This window comes from Anarrhichthys ocellatus, unplaced genomic scaffold (assembly GCF_004355925.1).
Source record: "Anarrhichthys ocellatus isolate YVR2014 unplaced genomic scaffold, GSC_Weel_1.0 scaffold6, whole genome shotgun sequence".
NCBI classification, from domain to species: Eukaryota; Metazoa; Chordata; class Actinopteri; order Perciformes; family Anarhichadidae; genus Anarrhichthys; species Anarrhichthys ocellatus.
In genome coordinates, this window is record NW_022280036.1 from 8,314,158 (window position 1) to 8,340,550 (window position 26,393).

Consider the following 26,393-nt stretch of genomic DNA (forward strand, 5'->3'; position numbering starts at 1 on the left):
ACACACACACACACACACACACACACACACACACACACACACACACAATGAGCCTGGATTGACAGTGGCGGTCATAACAATCGAAGACTTGTTGGTTCATGATCAAGTGCTTTCTAATATTTCGTCAAATGAGTAGTTTGACTTTTTGGGAAACACAGAGTTAGGTGATACAATCAATTACCACTCTATGATTTGTCTAAAGGCTATAACCAGGGCTAAGAGTGAAAACAAGGGGACTAATTAACAAGTTATATGGTGTTTGTCTAATCTGGAAAAGAAATGAAGCATTTAATGTCAGTTGCCTGGCAAAAAGCGGAGGCACATAACCCCAGTGAAATGGCAAATTCTTATTTTTTAGCTTTTGTACCTTTTGTAAACAAAATATAACATGTCAATTAGTTAGCTTTAGAGGTGCTGGTTATAGTGTTTTTGGTAATCTTTGGGGAGAGCCAGGCTAGCTGATTCCCCCTATTTTCAGTCTTTATGCTAAGCTAACTGGCTGCTGTCTCTAGCCTAATGTTTAATGGACAAATACAAGAGGGGTATCAATCTCCTCATCTAATTCACTGTCAGAAAGCAAATACGTGTATTTTCTAAAATGTTGAACTATTCCTGTAAGTCTGTAGTTTGAAGCATTTTCCTTGTTTTGCTACAGAAGAGAGGATGTGTTTTTTCGCCTGCTTACGTTAGCTGTGTAAGTCTGTGTGTGTTAGTTTGCTAGGGCCTCCCTCACAGGGCTGTTGTTGTTATTGAGTCTGTTCATGGTGTGATTAACAGTGTGTGCGGCCTGGCAGCAGCACAATAGGGAATCTCTGAGGATTCCCTCGACACAGCACAACACTCCACTGCCTTTGAAATTACTCCATCACCATCCACTCACAAAAAAAGATGGATAATAAGATTTACTTTTTTTTACTGTATGTTGAATGCAAAGGGTATGAGTTGGTGAACATAGCTCTATAGAAATGCAAGCCCTCTGCTACTCGGTCCCCCTGGTGGGAGTTAATGTAGTTTGGGGAGATGTATTTGACTGAAGCCCAGGAGGATTTTCACAGGGTTTGGGATTAGCACTGTAACAGACTATCTTTTATTACATAGGACCCCGAGTTTCAAAAACCATACTGTGACCGATATTTAGACCTAAGCCCCCGAAGCTGATAACTGTCATGAAAAGGCTCTGTTAAGCTGAAGGAGAAAAAGACAATTTTTTTAAGCTGCAGGTACCTGGGAATGATATGGGATTGCATCTCTCTGTTTCTTTCTCTTCTATGTAACAACACCTTCTTATGAACTGTGGGGTGATACATATAAACCTGTTATCATAGAAATAAAATAGTAGAATCAAGAAGAAAACTCAAATGTCAACACAACTGAATTTTCAAGGGTTAGATGTTTGTTTTATAGACGTATTGTTCAGTTGTTTTCTAAGAGCTAAAAAACAGCACACATATTTACATCACCCTGTTTATTGGTGCTGATATGTTGTTGGCAATATGAAGTTCATATGCTGAAGAATTTAGTGGTAATGTGTTTTAATTCAAAACTTGTGATAGTTGGCCAAGAGATGGTTTTACTATGGTGTAAAAAACAATCTGTCTCTTTGAACAACTAGCCTATAGAACCTTATAGTGCCAACGTCATGATAACATCACTGTGTTCCCCGGACGCAAAACAAAGGAAAGACTGGATACAAACACAAATCACATCAGAGTATAGGCTACAGTCGCACATAAAATGTCATTGTGTTGTTGGGTGCCAGAATCAAAGGAGTAAGGCTCCACCTTGAAATTTTCTCAGATACCTTTGTGATGACAAACTGCGATTTCAGGCTCTAGCGAGCTACAACATCGGTGAAGCGTTTCAGAGATGGAGAGACAATGTTGCTAATAATTGAGCTTTACCTTCTGCTTACGTCAGCCATCATGGCTGCTGCACTGCAAAGGTGAGCTCACGCAGAAGGCCAAACTATTTGAGAGATGGAGAGAAAATGTTGCTACTTGTTTAGCCTTCAGCTAGCGGTAGCCGCAGCAGTGAGTCTTTGGCTGCGGTTAGCAAAAGCCAAACTATTAGCAGCATTTTCTCTTCATCTCTGAAACACTTGGCCGATATTTGTCAAACTCTCGTTTTGATAAGTCTGTCTTCCTTTTTTGGGTTGCTGTGCAGTGTAGGCAGCTGTTACCAATGCTGGAATAGCAACTGTTTCTGCAGGATAGTTGTAGGCATCCAAAGATGTATGCGCCCTCAGCTTCTCTTTATCATGCATGCTTTGATTTCTCTGTCAGGTGTGTAAATGTCTGGCCATTGAGTGAGGATATAGGGGTCAGCCAATCTGGTCCCGGAGAATGACTGTACACATTCAAAGAAATGTTTCTTCAGCCATCATTGAAAAACAAGCCAACACAACTTGCTCGCCAGCGTTAGCTAACGTGGTGAGAGAATTATTCTGCCTCCTCCAACACTCCAACAAAAAATGGGAAACAATAATAATTCATTCATATCGCACCTTTCATGCAGCTCAAAATACTTTACAAAATAGTAAGATGAGAGAAGTAAAATGATATGATAAATATTAAAAGTTAAGTAATAGAAACAAACAATTCCACTGAATAATTGTATCTACATGGCAAATGATGGGGTCATAAATGTATACGTATTATTAATGTGAACCAACGGTGAAAATGTCAGTCACAGAGATTTAAAGATCTGTTTTTCTTTCCTGGCTCTTTAAATGTATTAGCATAACTAACCAGTTGTGCTCTCCTCTTTCTAATTAGTGCAATGCCATCTCACTGAATTAGTGAAGTTGCCCGATAATGTGCTTAATATTCTGATCTCTTTCCCCAGGGTTTCGCTGACAGCCCTCATTACGGCGATCATTTGAGTGACAGTCGATTAGTTTCCCATGAAGGATTGTCCCCAACACCTTTCATGAACTCGAACATAATGGGTAAGTAAGTGATTCTCTTCAACTCACATGGCCTTTGGTAGTGGAAAGACATTCTGTTTGAAAATTGCCTGATTGAGGTTAAGGCACATCATGCATCTGGAGGTAGCAGTACTGAGGCTTGCCAGGCTACAGGGCTATTTTTTTCCCATCTCCTGCTGTCTTTATTTCTTCTCTTAATCCCCCCCTCTCTCAGTATCTCCCTCTTCCTCCTCCTGTGATGACCCTCCCCCAGGCTAGAAATCACGCCATCAGTATAGCTTTCTGTCATAAGAAGCCGTCTCCGAGACATCAAAACCGCCCTCAGCATCTTCTATTGGCAGCATGGTGACTTTAGGGTGCAAGGTTAAACAGTCTGTTGTAGCAAAGACCTTTCTTAATATTAAACATTTTAATGTTAAAAATCTAATGTTAAACATTATGTTTTACTGTAGATTATTTAATGTTCAGTATTTCTTGCTTGTCCTTATTGTTTGCTTGATTGAACCACCTTTTAGTTTCCTGATATAAATGGGAAGAATTCTATATCTGCATTTTATATTTAATTTTCAGAGCAGAGCAGCAGCGATTCCCTTTTAGAGTAGTGTTTTCTTAGATAAGTCGTCAAGTACCCTTTCATCAAAACCATCCGTCAAGGTCCATAGTTGCTAGTTATTCGTGTAATTTAACACTATTCATTATATAAAAGTGAAAATGTTTTTTTCTTGCCAGACATAATGATTCTGTAGTTGTCAATGTTTAGGCTTGGTCTGTCTTTTCAGTATTGTAGGTTTGGTCGAGTTAAATTCTTCCATCATTTTGAGTTGCAGAAGCTGCCTATTTTTAGCCATTTAACCGTCACTTTTAAAGCGATCTATTTTGACTTCTCTGCTCTCTGTGGATCTAGTTTTAACACACGCTCAATTAGAACATGTGGTGTTCAGGTGTAACAACTGACTCAGGTTGGCGGAGGTGTGGCTGCTGGTAGTTTATTGGCTTTTGTGACAATAACCACACAAAAGATTGCCTATTTGTGTCTTTATTTTCCTCCTTAACACACATATGTGGATTTTTTTTTTTTTAAACAAATCACAACTTCTATTTTGATAATGATTACAAAAATACCACTTGCAGCTACATACGGTACTCTGGTATTTCTGACTATGTTCTCTTATAATAACAATTAAAAGCTGGGCGTTATCCAGCACTTTAGCCTGGCATCATTGTGATGTGTAACCACTCGACAGTTTTATGGCTAACTACATCTCAGCTCATTATGCAATGACCCTGGAGACGGGTTTCCAAGAAAAGCGATTAGTTCGCAAATGGTAGCTGCTGATTTGAAACAAAATGTTATCTTTCTTTTAATTGATCACATGACTGTTTCAGACACAAACGCACACAATGTAACTATACGTTATACATTAAACAGCTGCAGAATATGGATGTGATCTGTTGCAGTGATATGTCAGATTTAGACAGCGTGATTGTAAACTTGGAAATGCCTGAGCTTCTCTCAGGCTTGGAATTCAAGATGAGTTTGGTCTCAATACATTTTTTTTCCACAGTGATATCGGGGACTTGCATAGATTAATGGAGTTTTCAGCACTTTATTAAATCATGTCTGAAGTGTTGTTCCTCATAGTTACACAACAGTTATACTTATACTATAATTTATCTTGCAGTAGTGATCGCAATGGTTGAATCTAGTGAGTCAATACAGTTTATAAACTGTTTAATGAGTTGTTCAGCATCTCAGCGTCTCTGGTTGTTGTTACACAGCATACAGGGTAGTTTCTGAACTGCTGAGTCAGCCAAATAGTCAGTCGTTCCGTCAGGCATGTGGAAATTGTGGGTGAGATGTTAAGCAAGTTGTTTTTTCCTGAGGCTGTTTGTGTTGAACGATGAAATACTTGTACTTGATTATCAGGGTTTTTCCCAGCTCGAAATGAGGCGGAGGTGGTACCATCCTGATCATGTTCACAGCCGTGTGTGCGTACAGTGGCAGCATGCCTTCAACTGGCTCAAGCAAACACATGACCACAATTTATTCTGCTGAAAAAAAATAGTATTTACACAGATAGATCTGCCCCTGTTTGTGAAGCATTTAAAAATGTATTTGAAAATAACATTATTTTTAGTAATCCTCTCACCCTATCACTATCATAAGACAGTGTCTTGTAACACAATAGAGGAGGAAAAAAGTTGAATAAATATACTACGTTATTTCCTTACATTTCACTGGTGTAAACAGACGCTCCATGGCGTTGTAGTTCAGGCACACATGTAGAGGCGCATGGAGCGGCAGGGAAAATGACTTTCGTTGTCTTTAGAGATTTCTTTTTAGCTGTGGTTGCAAAGAAGTTACCAGTGGAAACACTGTCGCGCCCGCTTTGCTGTGGTCCAGCCGAAAACTAAACAGATGGCTCTTTTCTTCCTCTTTGGCAGTTTTAGCAGCACTGTGCTGATTACAATACAGAGCCAACACAACGGCATGAAGCCGCAATTGCAGTTACAAATGACAGAAATCCAACCAAGTGCAACACTTGTTAGAAAATAGTAAAGACACCCGTCAGAGTTATGTCAAAGGCTGGAGGTTGGACAAAATGAGTTGGAGACGATCGCCTCATAATTCTCTATGCAGAGAAAAGTTACTTTGTAATTCTGTTACTTAGTACACAATCCTTGCAACAAAGGATAAAATGATGTCATGTCATGATAGGACTTCCTGGTGTTTCTCCGTCTCACATACGTAGAGCCCCTTAATGTTATTAACACTGTATTGTTTGTTAGTAGATGCAACTGTAAATTATGTTTAAATGTAAGCATTGAAAACCAATGTAGAACATGTTGGATGAAAATGTAAGGGTGGTAATTTAGTGGCTGACAGTCAGCTTGGTGTGTCAGGGCCCTGAGGACCTCTTCCTGTTTCCTGCCACCTATTCAATGTATTGTTCCTGAACCGAGATGCTCAATTCATAACCCTAATGACATACTTTCCATGTTTACATGGTTTAGTTCATCAGCACAGTAGATCTAAACTGTGATTTGTTCTTAAAAAAATGCAATGCTGATGAGAAATTTTCTTTGGGAAAAAATACTAAAGTCTATCAGTCCTCATTTTAGTGAAGTCATTAATACTGCTACTTGGCCAAATAACTTCAAGATTGAATAACATTTTTATTTAAAGATGTTTTTATTGAACTTAAGTCTGGAAAGAAAAAAACCCACTTCTTGAGATCCAATTTGAAAACGGACCTCTGTGAAAGTCTGATCCTCTGTGCTGCATCTAACATGTGCCCACCAAATGTCAAAATGTAATAATGTAGATCAAAGAAACCAGAGACAAACAATATATAACTATGTAGTGCTCTGATCTTGTACTGTATATTATGGTTTGCATCTGGATTCAATTTGGTGTACTCTTGAAACACTAGACCAACAGTGGACCTCTGTACTGCTAAAGCTCTCAGCTACAGCTCAACACCTGATAACAATACCCGATCACAAAAACCCTGGACAATATCAATAGGCTTCTCTGTGTCTATCCTTGTGGTAATGCAAAGCTATCAGTTTTTGTATACAGTATGTGGTTTGAGTATTGAAGTATTGTATATGCATTAATTTATACTGTCAGTATTTTTGTGCTCAGAATGACGTGACTCAGACACGCTCACATGGGACAATGAAAACTCACATCAGTGTGTATGTAGCTACAGTACAAACATTTAGTCAGAAAAAGCCAGCTCTCGGTTCTATGGGTTTGAAGGGGTTACATAGTCATAGCACTGGTAATACAAAAGGGGCTCACAAGAGAAGAGAGAGATGCTTTGAAGCTGGATGAGGTTTTGGGTGAATGCCGGGAAACCACCGATTGCTTAAGGATGACACTGTTCTCACCAGGGGCTGACTCCCATGTTAGTACGGATCAGCTGGTCTGGCCCTCACGTGCATCTTAGCCCCACCCTCTTGTGCCACAATCCTCTTACTAACCCGCACGTCATCCCCTGCATGCTGCCGGACAGGTGGCAGCCACATTGTTCCTGCTTATTATAGGGCACTCTGGAACATATTTTCAGTCTCAACCATGTGCGTTCCTCTGACTCAACCGCTCATTAGGGCTGCATGATATGAGGACAATGTGCGATAACGAACACCCGAGAAAAGTCTCGGAGTGGAGCATAAGTAGCAACGTCGTTTGCTCGCTCTCTTTTTCAAGCACTGGCCTGATCACTCAATATTGTAGTCTTTCGCGATGTGTTTATCGCACAAGTTGACATTGTGATGAGAATGGAGAAAGATTCAGGGCAGGGTCACACATGCGCAAATATATATGCAAATGTGGGCAGTGCCAAGTGGGGACAACCGCATATACACAAGTTCACTAAAGTTGAACTCCTTGTGATGCAAATGTGTGATATTTGGGAATTTGCTTTGCCACCGGAAGCAAATGTTTTATTGACGCCTTCCCTCAGGGCACGGGTTCAGTCAAAGAGACAGATAGACAAGCAAGAACTTGTCCACCTCTAGATGTACAGTCTTAATTATGAGAAGCAATAGGTGGGGAAATGGCTTCGATCAGAGAGAAAATCAAAAATCGGCTCGGCCTTTGTCTGCTCCCCTAAAACATCCTGTAAATCCACACCAGCTGAAATTATATTACAATATTGTAGTGTGATTGTGAAAGAGCGTAGTTTCTAAGTATTTCTACGTAACTGTTGTACATCACTGATGAGCTGGCAATTTAAATTCTCATTGTATGACTTGAAACCCTGATTCGGTCAGACTCTCAGACACTCCTCCAACTGGTTCCACATTTATCTTTTAAATTCCCACAGATGTTTGTTCTTCCCAATTGTTTCATGTTACTGTGCAGCTGATGACTTCAATGGATGTAATTCACTGAACCTCTCTTCCTTCTTTGTAGGTGGTAATGCTTGACTTAAGGTCTTCTGCAGGTCTTGTAGGGTTGTTCCTCACTCAGTTGTTCTAATTGTGTAGCCACAGGGAGAACCAACAGTTCACAGCCCTGACAAGGAATGGATACATCTAATTACCTGCTCAGATTTTGTTCTTGTGATGTTAGCTCGATGAGCAGAAGCCAGTGGGGGAGGTTGATTTCAAGCAATCTGGGCAATTAACACAGTCGATGAGCTGAAAGAGCTGCACTCTGCACTTTTACTTCTCCCTGTATTATGACTGGATGTGTGTGCGTGTGTGTACGCTGCATATTTGTCATTATTTACCTAATGGACTGATATTGTTTTCTTTCAAGTCTAGAAAGCCTTTTGATTCTCAGGCCTATGCTTTAAAGTTGCTGTAATTAGCAAGACAGTGTTGATATAGCTTTTCACAGCTGTCATCAGACACAGTTTGTGGCCTTTTGTCGTAATAAGTAGGATAAAGTCTTATTGGGAGATCAAAAGACTTATTATTCTTCCATTTGATTTATATTTTTTGGGAAAAAATGACTGCCTTTATTTTAATGCGTACATGTTTCAAGTCACCCTTTCTTCACAGACTTGCTCTCTGTCTACTGCAAACTACTCTTCATTTCAACTTAAAAACTGAAAATGTGTTAATCACTTTCTGATCACTTTTAGAAGTTGCAGGAAAAGCCATTGTCTGGATTTCTTTCTTTCTTATTCTGTGACACACAAACATACATTTTCTATTAGTCCTCATGAAGTTCAGGAGTGAGAGATAAAGCCTCTGTCTCTTGTCTATTACATGCCCTCTAACATGCCCTTTTTAGTTGACTAAATGTAAACAGATGGTTGTTTCATGTTGTTTCTCACTTCTTCTGTGGTGATGACTGTTGTGCATCAGTTCTTTCCAGCCATGCGACTGAGGCATATCAAAACTGCTGAGTTGTACTTTCATCCTCATGTTTCTTTGTTGTGCTTCATATTACTCATACAGTTTTAGCCCTGCATGAAAGCTAATCAGCTTAACACTCTCGCCAACACACACATGCAGCCGCATGCATCCTGCTCCCACCCGTCGGCATTCACACGTGGCCTTAATGTGACGACCTGTGTTTTTCTCTCACCCACCGCTGTAGATCACCTTTCACTGGGTGTTGCCATAGCCGACAGTAAAATATTTCCAGCTCTAAAGACTCTACATGCTAGTTATACAGAACATTTAAAGTCTCAATGGACTACTTTCTGTTATTGCTATATAACTGCTGCATTGCTGCGGTCTTAATTACCATCAGTCAGGTGGAGTTTTCTGTTCCCATGGAGCTGATTATTCATTACAAAAGAAATGTCTAGACAGCTCAGTTCTGATGTTGCAGTTCTGATACATTACAGACAAGCTACTTGTGTTGTATTATAATGTATTTCAGATGTCATCCTACCTCAGTCTCATGAGGGCCTCATTGGAAAATTTAAAATTAAAATCACTTTAAGCTGTGCATTTATGGTTTATTTGACTATATTTGTCTGAAAAATATTTATTTACTGCGAAGAACCAGAGATTTGTCTCATGTGACCAAATACAGGATCCACAACATGTGTTAGTGTTGCAGTATTCCACTGCTTTTTTATGCACGACCATCCCTGTGTGGCATTCAAAGCGCTAGGATTGGCCAGGCGTCCGTGCTCGCTGAGGTACCGGTAACCTGATCTGTTCAGGTACTCTACCATGAACAATGGGCTATCCTGACCTAACTACTCGAGGTCAATGCCTAACCTTAAACAATAGTTTAGGCATTAATATGACTGACATACAACCTTTCAGGAGTCTGTGCTGCTTTGTATCTTGTGTTTTTACAGTTTAAAAAATCTTTTAAAAAACCTCAGAAAACTTTTTTTTTTGTAATGTTTACTTATTTCTTTCATTGCAGTCCTTTTGTTATTGTTTTACTCGCAGTATGCTCCTAACCAACATGTTAGTTGTAATATGATGCTTTTGCAAATACCTGATATCCATATTATTTGCCTGGATTGATATCACGGATGTCCTAAAATGGTAATCACATTTTGTGTATTTGTCTGTGCTCTCTTGGTAGTTTAAAGCCATAATGCATGCTGCTAAAGGGAGCGTAATAATACCCTGCTGGAACCTACAATTTGCATCATATTAGCATTCCGTAAGCGTTTGATGGTGCAGTTGATTCCCCTCCTCGTTTGGAAAATGTATAAACAAAAATCTTCTGTTTTGTGTTGGTTTTGCTTCTTTTGATACTTTGTGGGGTTGTTTCGGTGACGTTGCATTTTTTAATAATACAAAAATGTCGTCATACAAGCATGCTACATTGGGTAGTCTTTTGCACTAGAACAGAATTAATCTCTTTTTAATTTTTCATTTCTAATTGTTCCTCAAGGCTTTTGGTGAAGTGTCAAATCCCACATCACATTGGCATCCCCAGTGTGTTTTTACTGGGGCAGGTGTCATGTGCTAATGCTCCGTCCCGTGGGGGACCCTTCTCAGACCCAGGCTGTGATTGTGGCCAGGTGCTGTTCAGGTGTGCACTCAGTTTTCTTTGGGTCACAGGTGCTGCCAATGCTGCTCCCTCTCCCCACTCTGTCATTCACTCCTGTATACACACACACACACAGCAAGTTTTCACAGTAGGAGCCCAATACTGCACTAACTTTTTGCACATTCACTTTATCAAAAGTGAAAAAAGGCAAAAATGTATATATGTACTGTTTACGAACAGAACAGTGAGCAGAGATGGAAAGACGAGGGGATGTGCAGTACAGTTTCGTGGATGGAGCCGGTCATTATGCAGAGCTGCAGGGTGTGCTTATCTATTACCGCGGTCAGTAGAGCATGAAGAGCTGAAGAAGCTGAAAGGGTGCAAATCCCTTTTCTTCATCCACATGCCGCCCACATCTCCCCACACATCCCAGCCCTCCCCGCCCTCTTCCTTCTTTCAGCCCGTTTCGGCCCTGCCCAGCCCTTGCCTCGCCTTCCCGAGGCCCCGGCCCCCAGCATGCGACTAGCGACGCTGCCCAGCTGCAGAGGGATCAGCTGTAGTCTCTGGAGGGCTGTCTCTCCAAAAAGGAAGGAAGAGCCTGGCTAAGGCCAAGCTATGATGACATAAGAAGTCATCATGCACCACGATTGTATCTAGAATCAGGTGTCCCTGTGTAGATCGTTTGACTGCATTTTACGAAAGAATGTCTGTTATGTATATTGATTTCTTTTAAGGTCCATGTTAAGTTAATTGTGGATAATTGTGTGCATCTGCAGATGTTTGCACATCAAAAAGAGAGACAATTCTGTCTTTAAAAATATATATTTTTGGCTGAAAATACATTTTTGAGTAATGGTTAAAAGAAGTTAAGATAAATCCAAGTTGGCCTACTTGTATATCCCACATCTCACTCTCTTTTCCACTCTCTTCGGTTCTTTCTCCCCTCCCCCTTTTCTCTCATTTCTCTCACCTCATGCTGCCTGCAGCTGATGCCAAGAAGAATATTAGAGATTATTTAATACAAGTGCAAAGCTAAAAGGGAAATGATTCATTCAGAAGAATTACTGTGAGTGGAACAATTAGAGTCTGCTGACTTCAGCGCTTGCCGCTGGCATTGCCGACAGTTTTGAATATGTATTCTCTGCGTAGCTCCGATATACACCAAAAAAGCCAGTGACCATTGACTCTTAACATTATCTGTCTTCTTTGCAGAAAGCAGTACTTACTGTATAGAACTGTAAACACAATACCTGTGAGTATGTGACTCATTTGTGGATGGTTGGAGACATTTTTTCAAATGATCTCTATACATAGCAATCGTATTGCAACTTTGATGAATTTCGCAGTGTTAGCACTGACTTTAATACCTCTGGAATTTCCAGATGTTGTGTTGAGAGCATTAAAGCTAGGCAACAGTTGTCTTCAATTGAGACAAATCTGAAAGAATAGCTGTGTTCGTAATCTTACTGTGTTACTGTACACACCTGTTGCACTCTACAGCTGATCCATAGGGCGTTTATAGGTGGTTTTTACTTTGTAAATTCCTTTATAGATTAGTGTTGTTGGCCTTTGTGCAAATGAAAAAAACACTAAATAATCACTGAAAAAATCACACCACCCACTGTCTTTTCAAGACGGAGGCACATTATTGGTTCTCCAAGATGTACATTATATAAGAGGATAAAAGAGTATAGTGTGAAATAAAGAGATTGATATGTACAGAAGTGTATGAAAGTTTTTGTTAATGAAGGTGTGATTTGTGACTGTGTCAACGTGAAACACAAAGTAAAAGCATTAAGTGGTGGTCTGCTTGCATGTTTTACAAATACCAACTTCATGACTCGTTTATTTTACAACGGTCGTGGTGTGAACCCAGGTTGAGCACAGATGACTGGATCCCTCCTCTCTTTCTTTTTCTTGAAACTACAACATGGAGAACACAAGTCAGATTTTTGTGGAACTTTGTAGAGTTTCTCTCACCTAAGGCATCTACTTTGAAAACACATCAAAGGTTGAGTCCTTTGAGAAGAGCCTCAGAAAACATGGCCAACAGTTTTTGTTTAATTCTCATGCTCACCACTCCTAACCCCCGCCTCCATTTTTTCCACAGTCACAACTGCTCTCCCATGGCGTCCTGTGTCCATGCTGGGTGTGCTGGCAAACAAAACACTATATAATGTTACACTTCTTTCTTGTTGGACTTGAGTGGATTGTGATTGGTTAATGAAACGCAAACACTTGTTCCGCTTTTACTCCAACTTGACAATGCCTGGCACAGCCCCCGAGAGTGTGATGAGTGTGATGTGTGGGAAGTGTAGAGAGAGGCACGGCTCTGTGAGACTTTTCCATCACAGCCAGGAATATGGGGGTGGGAAGGTATACATTTCTTTTTGTCAACTTAAAATCAACAAAACTCTTTTAAATGGCTGCTACGCTTTTTGCCCACATACAATGCCATCCCCACTGAAAGCACTCATCAAAAGATTTATCCCCTTCAGGCTGTTTTGGTGTTTTATTTAGTGCAGGCTTATGTACTTAAAGGGTTTGCAGCGGTTTTCTGTGTAAGGAAATATGCCCACAGCGCTTGGAGCTAGATCAGCATTCCTAACCCATGTGTGTATCCTTTTCTTGTCCTTCACCTCTGTTGTTTCACTGTTCAACAGTTGTTTGGCATCTATTAACAAACACACCACGCCACTTTGATGTCACACACTGACTTGATTCCAATATCCGACTGGGGGACATTGCTTCAGCTTTTTAAATGTTCTCTTGTTTCCAGCCTTCTCTCAATCCGAGAGGAACAGTGCTGGTGAGCTCACATGTGAATGTGTGATGCAGGGGGGAGCATGTTGGCCCGATCAAAGCGGCATCCATTACAATGTTGGTGCCCGCATGGTGGGAGACGTTATTAGGTAGCTCATCGCCTTCCTCCTCAGAGAGAATGGATGTGTGATTATGAAGTCATCAGCCATGAACCACTGAGGCTGCGGAGGAGCACCCCTCCTCATGGGTCCTCAGGGTGTCATTGATTGGTGACCATGTGTTTGTGCCTGATAGACTGTGAAATGGTGTGTTGCTGCACGGCTGTGTCACACCTGCGTCCCACCAAGGTGATTGATTGGTTTGGTCATGTGGAATGTTCCCATCTGGTCTGCAGTAATGCATTTTTTTTCTTATTCGTGAATAACAAGCGCTGGCAGCAGAATCGTTGGGCTCGGAAAAAGGCAAAGGCCAAGCAAAAACATTTCCCCCTTTACACCTCCCCCTCTTTCCTTTTTACCGACTTTGAAAAAAATTCAAATAGACCGAGCCATGGCGCCTGATTATCCCGGGAGGGGATAAATACAATCAGGAAACCCACATCTCCTCTCTCACACAGAGATGGATTTTAGGAGAAAATAAACTGTTCAGTTAGTGCGAAGGGCAGCAGCTCCTGATTTTGAAAGTTTTACTTCAGGGCTAAAGAATGTGCAGTAAAATCTTTAATATATTTGATCCCTTTCCAGATTTCTAGTCTAATCTAAAAGCCACGGAGGTAAGCGTTCCCTCCCCAAAGCCTTATGTGTTATTTTGTTTCTTACTCCTGCATTCCTCCTGGTTTGATTTCTCTTAATCATGGTCCCTCTCCTTTAATTGATCTATTTATTCCACCTAATGGCTAATTACACATCAGGCTGCATGAGCAGATGCATTTATCATCATAGAACATAATAATCAGTGACATTTCAACAAAGAAAAAAATAAATATGCAAATAAGAACTCATTAACATTTGCTCTTGCTGTTTTGAATAATGTCACTGCTGACAGGGCTGTACGCAGAAATTAATGTCAAGCTCAGGGCAGGGGAGACATGTTTCCTCAGTGTTTTGTGGCTCCATCATGTATCTCCGTCCTATACTGTTGTTCCTGCGGATGGGCTGTAGACATTCACCCCCAGCTAGGGAGGAAGCAAGCTGATGTGGTGCACTACCTCTCCTCCCTGTTTCCTCATCTACTCTGACCTAACCTCTAACCCAGCCAGCTTTTATTTACTGTCAAACAGAACCTGGTGGAAGCATCAAACAGCTTTGACAAGATGGATGTACACAAACTCTTGAGAAAAGGAAACAAAAGGAGGCATTATAAAAGGTACGAGGCAAAAGTGAGTGAGTGTACATCTGATTTGTCCTTGTGCTGTCTCTTGTTGCCAGAGGAATGTATTAGTAGCCATGGAGGCTTTACTTCCAAGTTGTAAACTTGATTTTTTGATAGGGTAGAGTATCCTGTTCGTGATTCGATTATCACAGAATCAGGGCCTTGTATTTCCTCCTTTTCATGGAAATCAACAGAAAAACAACAAAAAGCTGTATGAAAGTATTTAGGTCTTAAATAAAGATTTAAATGAAGATTTATAAAAATGTTTTTCTGTTTGCCATAAATTAGTCCTGATAGGGGGTCCGGTCCATTAAGAAACAGGCTATTAACTTGATAGGATTAATGTTTCGTGGTTAGGTGCCATGGAAGACGTCACATGGGAACATGGACACACAACAGCAAACACGTGATCATTTCTAAACAACATTTCCTCATCCTGTATTATGAGTTTGTTTTCATGGTCTCATGACTTTCCTTGGAGCGAGGTAAATGGACTTGTTTTCTGGATGGAAAACAAGTCTCTTGGAATGCATCGGAGAGGCGGTGAAGCACGCTCACTAATTGGCTGTTTTTGTGGCGAGGGTTTTGAATTGATCCCTGGAGGTGCTTAGGTCACTACCTCTCACATTATCAGAATAAGGGGCTGCGCTGCAGCCCTGTGATCAATAAGGATGCACACTACCAATGACTGGCGGATTTTAGCACCTAATGTTAACTTCACTAACTCAGTGTGTTTGTGTAGCTGAGGTTGAACTAGATTGAATATTTGAAAGGAAATTTCTAATTATTTTAAGTAAAAATTGGATTGAAGATTTTTCTACAAATGAATTGATTATTTTAATTGAATGGTTTGGTTTCTGCAATTAGATATTATATGTTTATTAGTTTTACTCCTACCAATTTATGTTGTATACAACAGACTAACAAAGCATGAAGCATGCATTCTCTTACATTTGATCTGAGAGCTTGTCTGACACACGTCACTCCTGAATTCTTATTGAAATAATTGTTCAACAGTAAAACTATCATATTTTGTAGACACCGTGTCAATAAGTAAGTTAGTGGACACGTTACAATGATAATCTATTGCATACAATCATTGAAATCGAACAGGTGCACTGGTGCTTTCTATGTGCTCGGTGAAGGGGCGTGTGGGGTGTTTTGTATGTTTGGTGTGAGTTGAACAATGTCAATATTAACGGTTCACGATATTAACAGTTCACATTAACACCAAAGTGCTTTTGCTGCACAGTTTGTTGAGAAGATGCTCACTAAACAATATGTCAAGCGTGTGGTCTTAAACCACTTGTATTTTATATTGTGGTTACTGCAGAATGAACGCATTGAAGAGAAGCAAGCTTGTGTCTGTAAGGTTTTTGGTTAAAACTTGTGCAATAGAAGAAAACATCTGGGTAAAGAAACAGTGCTTCTTTATGTTAAAACTGTAGCTTTGTGCAATGCCCCTAACCCCCATCCTGTGTCGTGTAGCTGTGTAGGACGGTTGTCAATGTCAGTATATGTCATACAATGCAAAGTTTTGCAAGAGCTCAGCAGGTTTCATCCTCGGAAATAAAAAAGTGGAACAAGAGACCTGGAGCTGCTCATCCCAACCAAACTGAGCAAAGGCAAAGATACCCAGAACATGTCAGTGTAACACTTGTACAATTTGTGCTGTATGGTCAGAAACGAAGAAGCATGACATCAGTCTGGAGTATGGAGAAAACAATGAAAGACTAAAAGCATGAGATTCTTTGGTCTGGTTAAACAATAGCTGATGTCCAATACAAAGTGCTATATTTAGCAACAACTGGGCACAGCGCATCAGTCAGATGTCACCAGGTTGTGCTGACCAGACACATGGCCATTATTAAGTATATCCTGCTTCAGAGTGCCTTAAATTGGGGCAATGATTTCTGTGCTAACCTTGACCTCAGGCATTCTAGGCTTAGTGTTTTATCAACACTGTATGTGAAAGTCCTTGAGTGGCACAATAATAGCAATGCTTGGATGCCTTTAAAATCGATGGATTTACTTCATGATAGCCGTTCACAGATGCTTCCTAAAAAGCTTGACTGAGCCTGTGCCAATGTGATAGTGACAGTGAGAGAAAACCTGAAGCTATAACTGCTGCCAAAAGTTTCAATGTACTGACTCGATAGAAGATACTTTATATTAGGTATTTCACTTGGGATTGACGAGACATTGTGTGATTAACTTGACACTCAGATCTTTGTACATTTTTGATTGTTTGAATGTAGTTTGCACGTCCCTTTTGTCTCCTTCCTCCTGATATTGTTTGTCTCCTGTGGAAGATTAGCAAATAATGTAATCCGTCCGCCAGGAAAAATTCTGTTGAATGTAAATACTTCTGCAGTGAAATGTTTCACAGTTATAGTTACATTGTCACACCTCTGAGTTATATGCGAATTAGCAGCTTCACAGAATATTTTAATCAGAATTTATGGAATTTCTTCCCTCATTAGATTGATTTTTCTTTGCATTGGGGTTGTTCTGTGTGATGGCAGCCTGCATAGTTAAATTGATATTACTGATGGTGCTGTAATTAAGCCACTTTGCTTATGACGCTCCTTTTTATTTTGTGTCTTTTGCATGCATTGCTGTTTTAAATTAAAGCAGATAATGACTTTTGCTTCCACTCAATCACTGCACTTTAGACTCATTATTAGGCCTGTGACACAAAAACACACCCGCTTAGACCCGTGTAGCCCCGCTCAGGACAAATGGGCCTACTCAAGAAATAATGATAACAATAATAGTGTTGCTCTTGTTGTGAGGCTGTGATCACACAGGCCTGCTCAGAGGAGGGAAAGCAAAGCATTTGTAATAACAAGCCTGGAACTTATAAAATCAATTCTGCTTTTTTGTTTTGTTTCTCCTTTCCTCACAGTAGGAACCGTCTTTGATTTATAACCTAGTGTTGCAAGCCTAAATACTTCAATCTGGGAAATTTGTGATTGAACAAGTTGTTTTGAGGTTGTTTTTTGGGGGAAATACAGATTATTACAGTGACCTATTTTCCTCACAATGAGTTACAGTCTGTGTGTGTCAGAGAGGAGATTGTGTCACTGCATGATAAGGGTATATTTTATTCAGCTAATTTAGGCTCCTGCTTTAGAACCGACCAACCCAGCAATACGTTCCACTTGATATATCACTTTGCTCTACTTTACCGCACCATCGTAAATATGCATTCTCCTCAAATTTGAAAAGCCGTCCCGCCACGTAGTTGCAAACTGTAAATTTCACAAGCAGGGGTTGTTCTCGGGTCGTTTCTTTACTGTTAAGTTTAAGAGGCTATGGGATTTAAACTGTCATGAGGACAGATGGGATTGGCTTCAAAAGGGATGACTGCCTCTTTTGTTTCTTTAAAAGCTGTTTCCTCTATTAAAGAAGGAATTAATACCTGCTGGTTGTTTCCAGCAGGAGAAGAAGAAGATGGAGGAGACGAGTTAGTGCTCTTCAGGAGAACAGTCTAAACAAACTAAAGAGCAAGTCATGACCTCTGTACACAAGCTGAAGTTAATCCCCAAATACGCTGCCACGTGGCCGGTGCCCTGAGGGCTGCTGCATCCTTCTCTTCTTGCTGGCTAATTCGTGTCATCTGAGGTGGGGGGGTGGGGGGGGGGGGCTGCCATGTCTATTGGTCACACAGGTGTGTCAGGTGATGGTGACTTTTCCCTGTGATTGGATACTTTGATCTGGTATGCTACTCAAGCTATGAACTTATGGTTTCATCTTCTTCTAATCTACAAATCATAAGCAGCACTGAACTTTACTATATCGCATTTAAAAGTAAATACAAGTGACTAACTATCTTTTAGAGACATTGTACATAAATTGGGGCATCAACTTTACATTCATGTGGATAAGGAAAGGACCCTTTCAATGCTAAATAGCAGGCTTTAATCATGTTGAAAGAAAATGACTTACAGTGGTGTTGATCGATTCCTCTAAATACACTAAATGGACAACAGTAGCTCATTACAATCATCATTTTAAAATTTGTATTTGTGCCTTTTAAAGCAATACTGTCTGTCAAATGTTAAATGCTCTCTCCCCTATTTAGCAAATCCAGACTGATTACCAGTAGAGGAACATGGTTCAGCCAGTACTTTAAATGATAACAAATATAGTTTTATTACATTTCAAGTCTATTATGAATTCTTGGAGAGATGTATGCAGTGTGGGAGACAGAAAGGAAGGACATATAATAGACTGAATCACAGCTTGGACTTAGCATCCATTTGCACAATGATGCCCAGATACACTCAAAGCTTTGTTTATAAAAGAAACAAGTTAAATTCATACATTGTTGATGACTCTCTTTTGGAGGAAAAGGAACAGCATCAGTCATAGCAGATGACATGTCATATGTGACATTGTTGCATGAACATTAAGCAATATGATGGCTGCAACCGTTTTTCTCGGTCATTTTATTCGAGCATTTTGTTTTCGTAACAAATACTGTCCTTGAAGATGCATTGGCAAGAAAGTGGCCGTATCGCAATGCTTACAAATGCAGTAAATATTTACGCATGACATTTTGCTCAGTGGTTCCTTGGTTATACTGTGCATTTCTGTGTATTTAGGCCTCAGTGCTGATTGAGTGATTGAGCGTCTTCGTAGACTTTCTTTTGTCGGGCTCCACTGTATTTTGGGGAGCGCTGTGTGGCTGCTTCTCTGTCTCATAGAGACATTCTTTCACAAACACATCTGTCTGCCCCGGTGGGCCCTGAAACTACAACAGTGACCATCAATTATTCACACAAGACACAGTGTGTGTGACAAAACACATGCTGCCAATGAATATTTAACTGCTTTTCCTCAGCATACATGTTAGGAGTGAAAATGAATTCCACTAAACTACCTTTAGATATTAGACCTAAATACAGAAATTAAAATTCTCTGTCAAAGGAGATGTTTCATCATGCTGCCACGATAGTGAAGGTTGGTGGTAACCGACAACTTAATCCTATTTCCTTTTGCAAGAGCGATGGCTCAGAACTGTATCACATTATTGTTAGAAGAGAAGCAGCTTTGCCAGTTTAACCATCTCCCCTGATTTCCTCAGCTTCCTTCGTCTCTAGAGACGGTCTGCACAGATGCAGAACAACTGTCTCCTGCAGGACTGCGCAGATAAGCACAAGTGAATTCTCTTAGATGTGCCTCTGTTCACCTGCGCTTGTGAAAGCAATGTTCAGATCACTCATTGTGTAACAAATGATACAGGGTGTGCAAGCATGAACTCACAACATTTTTTTTACATTTTCCCCAGAGTAAACAGAATTTAGTTCTAACGCTTGTGTCTGTGCTTGTAATATTTGGAAGTCTGACAAAAAATAATGTACAGCGCTGGTAAAGGTATTCATCATTCTCCGCGAGGAACTCTCGTTTGTTTGTTTATTTGTTTATTTGTTTTTCCGGGGGAGTAAAACTGCTGAGTTTGAATATTGTGATGTGTATGATTCATGTGTGTTGTGTAAGTTTTATTTTCCCCATAATGGCTGCTCGGGAACATTCCTTTGAGGTGTGCACATCGAATGTGACACTTATAGAAGGACTCCTTGACAATTATCACTCTGTATTTATTGTTTTCTATGCTTATCATATTTATGTTTTTTTTTTGTATACTGAAAACTTGGTGACAAATAACAGTTTTACAGAAGTGCAGGATTTGTTTTTCGCTTTTCTTAAGATTCAACTACTTTGTTGGATATTTAGTACGTAATACATTGTTAAGGGACCTGACGGAGTTGTATTTCTATGAAATGCGACTTATTTTCCCCCCTTTTACTTCTATCCAGCATCAGATGATATCCAAGTGAAAGAAAACAAACAGAACTCAGTGAAAGGAACCGCACCTCTTAGTTTTTACAATGTAGTTAAAACACTCCAGCCCCACAGACACAATGCCGTACAAATAGTTGTCAATAAAGTAGAAAAAATGAACACCAGCAAATGAAATCTTGCACCAAGCATTGCAAAACAAAACAATCAGGAGACTGCATGTGGTCTATTATTCTGTGTTAAACCAGATGCGTGTTCAATATCATAAAAGTTAAAACGATTGCTGTTTACGGTCCTTTGTGTGTTTTTACAGGTAAATCAGAGAGGGCTCCATTTCCTGGCTACGGGAGGAATCCTGGAGCATCTAGTGGCCAGGTGAGTTCAAAGCTGAGCTACAAGCAATTTAGATGAAATAAATCAGCTTCTGTCTTCCCCAAAACCAATAAAACTGGTTCACCTGAAAACCAATCAAGCAACATGTTCTAAATTGTTATATGTAGTCTTCTCCTTGCATCAGTGTATCAAAAAGAGGGTCTAAACAAAGCGCAACAGATCCAACACTTGAGGTCGCCATAAAAAACATGAATTTACCCCTGAGATTTGACTGCTTTTAAATGTTGCTGAAATTAGACCGTGCCTCTCTTCCGCCGATTTCAAAAAGAGAATCCATCCTTTATTTAGCCAAAGTTAAATCCTTTTACTCTTTTCTAAATAAAAGCTCCCTTCACTATAAATACCACAAACAAAACAGGCAGGCTTCTGCCAGGACTGGGAGTCCATAACTTCTTAACATAACTCTACTCCTTTCATTTGCTTCTTGTTCATTTTACAATTGATTTCAACGTCTCACTCTTTCTAAGAGCTTCTAAGGTTCAACTTGGGTCTGCAGATCTTCGTTTCAAAGAGTTTACAACGCTCAACAAGATGTATTCCCACTTGAAATGTTGACCTTTTGAGAAACTGAAAGTGTCTTGAACCCTTCAGGTATTCATGCATCCACTATTAAACTAAAGGGGACAGGGATTCTTCAGGCAGAGCTCCTCAGATCAATCTTTATAAATGTTTGTTTCATGAAAATGGGTTTTTGCAATTCATTGTGAAATAATCTTATATTACACTACTTGATCTCACATCGTTAGAAAGTTTTGAAAAGATACACTGGAAATATAATAAAGACACTTCTTTTTGATGAAGGCATTTTTAGAGGGAATGCTATTTAAGAAGATTTTCAGTAGGAGCGGGGGGGGGGGGTGTACAGATCAGCAGCTGCAGAGATCTGAGATTAATGATATTCTCTGGTCAAAGAACACAAACAGGATGACGGAGAAGGCATCGTAAACATGATCGTCACTGCACCACATTAGTACCAATATTGTAAAATGATATTAACACCAAAGTGTACAATTAAATACAAGAAATGGATGCAAGGAGAAAATCTGCAAAGAATGTGTGCTGGGAAAAGCCACAGCATTATAAGGATGATATGCAATAACCAACGGAAGAGTTACACAGCACAAGATTTGAAACTTTGTATTGTATTATTGCCTAATAGCCCTATTGATTTAATATACAATATTAAATCAATAATATTGTAATATATAGTTAAGCCAAATAAGACAACTGACTTGTCAGGTAAAACTATATCAAGATCTTTACATCACAACTGCAACTTGCCTGGTATATTTTGGAATATTTGTGTCTCCTACTTAACAAATGAAATCTCAGGATGCAAAGGTTTCAAGCTGCTTCAATGAATGACAAAGTCTTTAATCTGCAAGAGTTTGATTCTCTGGTTCTTGCATGAATGAAACTAATGCTGAAGTGTTCACAAAGAGAGTCACAAGCATCCAAATTTGCATGACTCCTCAGTGGTTCGTCCCTGTATAGCTACTATAGTGTAAAAGAGGCCAGAGCCAGTGTTGCTGCAGGGATTCAATATCATTGAACAAAGGCAACAGCAGAAGTGGGTCTGTTGTGTCATGTGAATGCTGTAGCACCAGTGACACATTGTCAATTTACTGAACCTGACCTGATTCATTTTAACATTACATTTGTGTCACGTTGCCTCTGACAGTTTTTCATGACCTACATTTTAGGTCAGAGAAAGAATTTCTTTTATAGAGCATTTCATACATGTTCTCTTTACACTGAATAGAGTTTATTTTTAAATTGTTTTGTCAGAATTGGAAAGGTCTCGGGGGTTACTGTGTCAACCCTCAGCCTGCTGATTCCGACATGAGGCGAGTTTACGAGCCAAATACTTCACATCGCTCTGCTCGCTCACATGATCCCTGCTCTGCTGGTCTGCAGCCGATTACACTAATTAGACCAAGCTCTTAATTGGGCTCTTAGCCCAGTTTGTCGGTGTTGTAGAGGTTAAGTAGATATTGGTGATAGGATGCTGCGGGGAGCTTCCGCAGTCCGTCCTGTGACACAGAATAAACAAGAGTTACATGTCACATGTCACCTAATAAGTGATATGATAGTCAATTAAAAAACAATTTGTACATCCATTGCAACAATGTTTCATGTCTCATGTTTGATTTTGACATTCTGATATTTGCTATTTAGAGTAAACACACTGTTAATGCCTGTGTGCTTTGCTACTGATGTATTATTTAGGACAAAACTGTCTTTGAAGTTGAATGTAGATTGCATGATATAAATAGAGACAATTAAAACAATGTAGTTGATGGGGCTTGAAATTACTAGCTGACTACAAGATTGTTACTTTTTACGACAAACAACTAAGGTAAACACTCTCATTTCTGACAACGAAAGCTGGTATTATCCTTTCATTTTAAGCATTTGTGTTTTTGTTTTCTCCGTCAGTCTTCTTCTGTAAGGTCAGACGTCTCGTTGGCAAGTCCTAGTCCAGTGACTCCGTCAGGGAAGTCAGCAGCTCCTTTCTACTCCTTCACTGCAGCCAATCCTAGAAGACGTCCTCTGCAAGATCCTCCACCCATCGGTCAGTGCCATCTCAATTATTATAAGGAAGATGCCCTGAAAATTATATTATATAGTTTTCTCTTCAGGGAAGTGTATGCAATATTCAAAATATTCGGAACAATAAACAAAATCTAACCGGATACTTCCTGTCGACCCAGTTTCACTCAAGTCTTAAACTTTTGTTTCTTTCAGACACTAATGAAAAATGACAACAATATGTTAGCAGTCATGTGTAGTCGTATATTAACAAGTGGATAAACTTGCTTTTACCAAGTGCCACTCTGGATTGAGTGTATTGTGGCATTCACAATTGGTATCTGAAGTTGTAATTTTCTTTTAAAGGTTGTTTATGTCACGATTAAGTCACAAATAATACTTTATACAGAACAATACCACAAAGTAGGTTTTTGATAGTGATCTACGGCTTGTTTACAACACATTCATAGTCACCTGTTTTTTTTTGGACTGTGAATGACTGGATGTGCTTTCATCTCTCCACAGATCCTCTACAAACAAAGAAGGTTCGCAAGGTCCCTCCTGGCCTGCCTTCATCTGTGAGTGGAAGATCATCTACCTCTCATATAAATAGATTTCACAGTGAGCTTACTTAAGCAAACACACACGCACACACATCTATGCTACTTACGCACCCTCCCTCTCCACACTTGCACACAAAGAGCGCTCTTGACTTCAAACCCTCACTTCTTGGATGGGAATTTGGTTGTTTGTGTGGCTGTGCAGTGACACCAGAGCTGCCTGATAATCTAAGACTGACTTTTTATGCTTGTTGTTTAATATTGGAATGAACACGTCTCTGTAGGGCACATTTTTGTCTGTACGGTTGTTGTCTTTGTATGTGTGTTCGTGTGTACACGCATGAGTGTGCGCGTGTGCTTGCAAACACGTGTGCAGCGCGAGGTGATTGATTTTCAGTGCCGCCCTGTCACAGTCTAGCCTCCTCACAGCCTCTCCTGGGAGAAAGAGAGGCTGTCAGAGCAGATCCCCAGCTCTGCTCTTTTGATGTTTAATTAGTCATTACGTAGCCGAACAGGAGGACAGACAGAGATTAATAGCACAGAATATCTGAAATTTCTATTGGTAATGATCCCGGTGGAGCAGAAACCATTAGGATGCAGAGAGGTGTGGAGCTCAGCTTGCATTCGCTTAGACAGGGGGTATTGGAGTTCATTAATATGCATAAATCAGTAAGTCAGATGTTCATTGTTAAAACCCTGGTGGATTGGCAAAGGTTTTATTAAGCCTTTCCTTAAATTCCTAGAACTGGTACCAGACAATGATTTTTTTCTTTTCTTTTTAATAAGAAGCAACTGGTTTACCAAAATCCCACCCTTTTATTTCCTTAAACAATGAACAGGTTTTTCTTTTCTTATTTTTTGTTGAGGGAGTCTGAGACAGGATTTGCCTTTCAGAGCTTTGATAATCATCATCTCTGCTGTTGTTACTCTGAAATCAAATATGGAACAGGCCGTGCAACATAAAAGGCTGGCATGTGTTTTGTTTCTGGATTTATATTTGAAAAGAAGGTTGTCAGGGCATGAGGGAGAGAAGCAGTCTCTGACAGCAGCAGGAACGTGTTCTGCCTTCCTCTTAAGTAAGTGATATATTTGCGGTCTTGTCAGACGGAGGGAGGGAGGCAAAGAATGGTTGCCTCACGGGTTACATCTCTTTGTTGTGTAAATGGACGCTGGGCTTTTATTTGACAGTACTTAACACATGGGTGCAGGTGCAGTTCTGTGACTCATAAGAGTACAATCAAGCAGTACAATGCTAGATGGGGAAAAACAGTGAAGGAGCATGGGATAAAATGCAGCTTCTTCTTGTCACTCAGTGCTGCTCAGAAGATAAAGCCTGGAGCTCGGAGGAATTGTCCCAGTTAGTCTTTGATCCCATTTGAAAGAAAAAACGTGGTAGTGTTGAATAACGGGCTATAGGTCTCTTATAACCTGCCGACAGAGAAAGGAAAGCATAGAGCTGTTTTTTTTAAAGGTGGTACATGTGGAAAATGTTTGAGTGGGAGGTTGTCTGGCAGCTTTTAGGAGGTGTTAAGGTATTGGTATTAGAGGCGTAGGTGAGGTATGGTGGCATGAACTATTCAATGGTGTAAAGAGCTACTTGTGGCCCTTGAAAATGTGTAAAGTGACTGTTTCAGATTGCTGTATGTCTAAGGATGGTTATCAGCCAAGACCCATGTTTCTGTCTCTGGCACCGACACTGGAAGCAGTGAGGGTGGTGTTGAGGTGTCGAGGGAAGGTGCACCTGGAGTCAGAGGTACTTTGCCAGAGGCAGCTGTGTGGAGAGCCTGCAGCGTACCTGTAAAGCATGAATGCAGCTGCTGATGCCACTGAAAGCTTCTGCTTGTGTAAGCAAGCGTGAGAGCCTCACCAGAGACCTGAATAGATGCTTGATTTAAAAAAAATAATAAAAAAATCAACACAGTGCTTCCTATCATTATGTCTACTGCTGGGAATTTTCTTATTTATTTATTTCAGTCTCAAATCCCCTTTTTCCTCCAGCTTGTATTCTCGCTTCTCAGTCTAAAAATAAATGTTGTCGTTTTGAATCAGATGAGCAATGTAAGTTGCAAGCCCAAGCATGATGTGTGTGTACACTACATGATGGAGCTGAATCAAAATATTTACGGGAGTGCATCCTCTGTGCATTTAGGCTTTGACACTGCAGTGCACCAGGATGTGAAGGCTATCTAGACAGGCCAGCTGGCAGATTGCAAACATTTAAATGTTTCTTCAACTTATATACAGACACCCTCCTCCCACAGCCACACAAATACCTTCCTCTGTGGTCTGCTGGATATGTGCTTGCAGACATGGGATACTGAAGTTTTGGTATTAATTGTGTGACACATATGCCTAACAAATCCTTATCCGCCATTATTCTAAAGATTGTTTAACTTAGTTTTTCCACCTTGCCAAATGTAGGAGTGGAAAATTAAAAAAACTTTGCCAACAACTTTAGAGTATAGCTTAACATCTCGGTGTGACAGACAAACGTCTGAAGGATGCTGATGGGCAGCTGCGTGGGCACCTGTCTGACGGGAGGACTTGAGACGGAGAGAGAGACGGAGAGAGAGAGAGAGAGAGAGAGAGAGAGAGAGAGAGAGAGAGAGAG

At 40.2% G+C, this 26,393-nt stretch overlaps 1 protein-coding gene across 6 annotated transcripts in view; it reads left to right on the top strand.

The window, feature by feature from the left end:
- Positions 1–26,393, top strand: part of tcf12 (transcription factor 12) — a 73,596-nt gene that overhangs the window by 17,843 nt on the left and 29,360 nt on the right. For all 6 annotated transcript variants that reach the window (XM_031846021.1, XM_031846024.1, XM_031846025.1 and 3 more), the window contains exons 5-8: positions 2,845–2,947; positions 20,611–20,672; positions 23,130–23,265; positions 23,748–23,800. In XM_031846021.1, the coding sequence (XP_031701881.1) occupies positions 2,845–2,947; positions 20,611–20,672; positions 23,130–23,265; positions 23,748–23,800 (354 nt within the window). The remainder of the gene's footprint in view (positions 1–2,844; positions 2,948–20,610; positions 20,673–23,129; positions 23,266–23,747; positions 23,801–26,393) is intronic.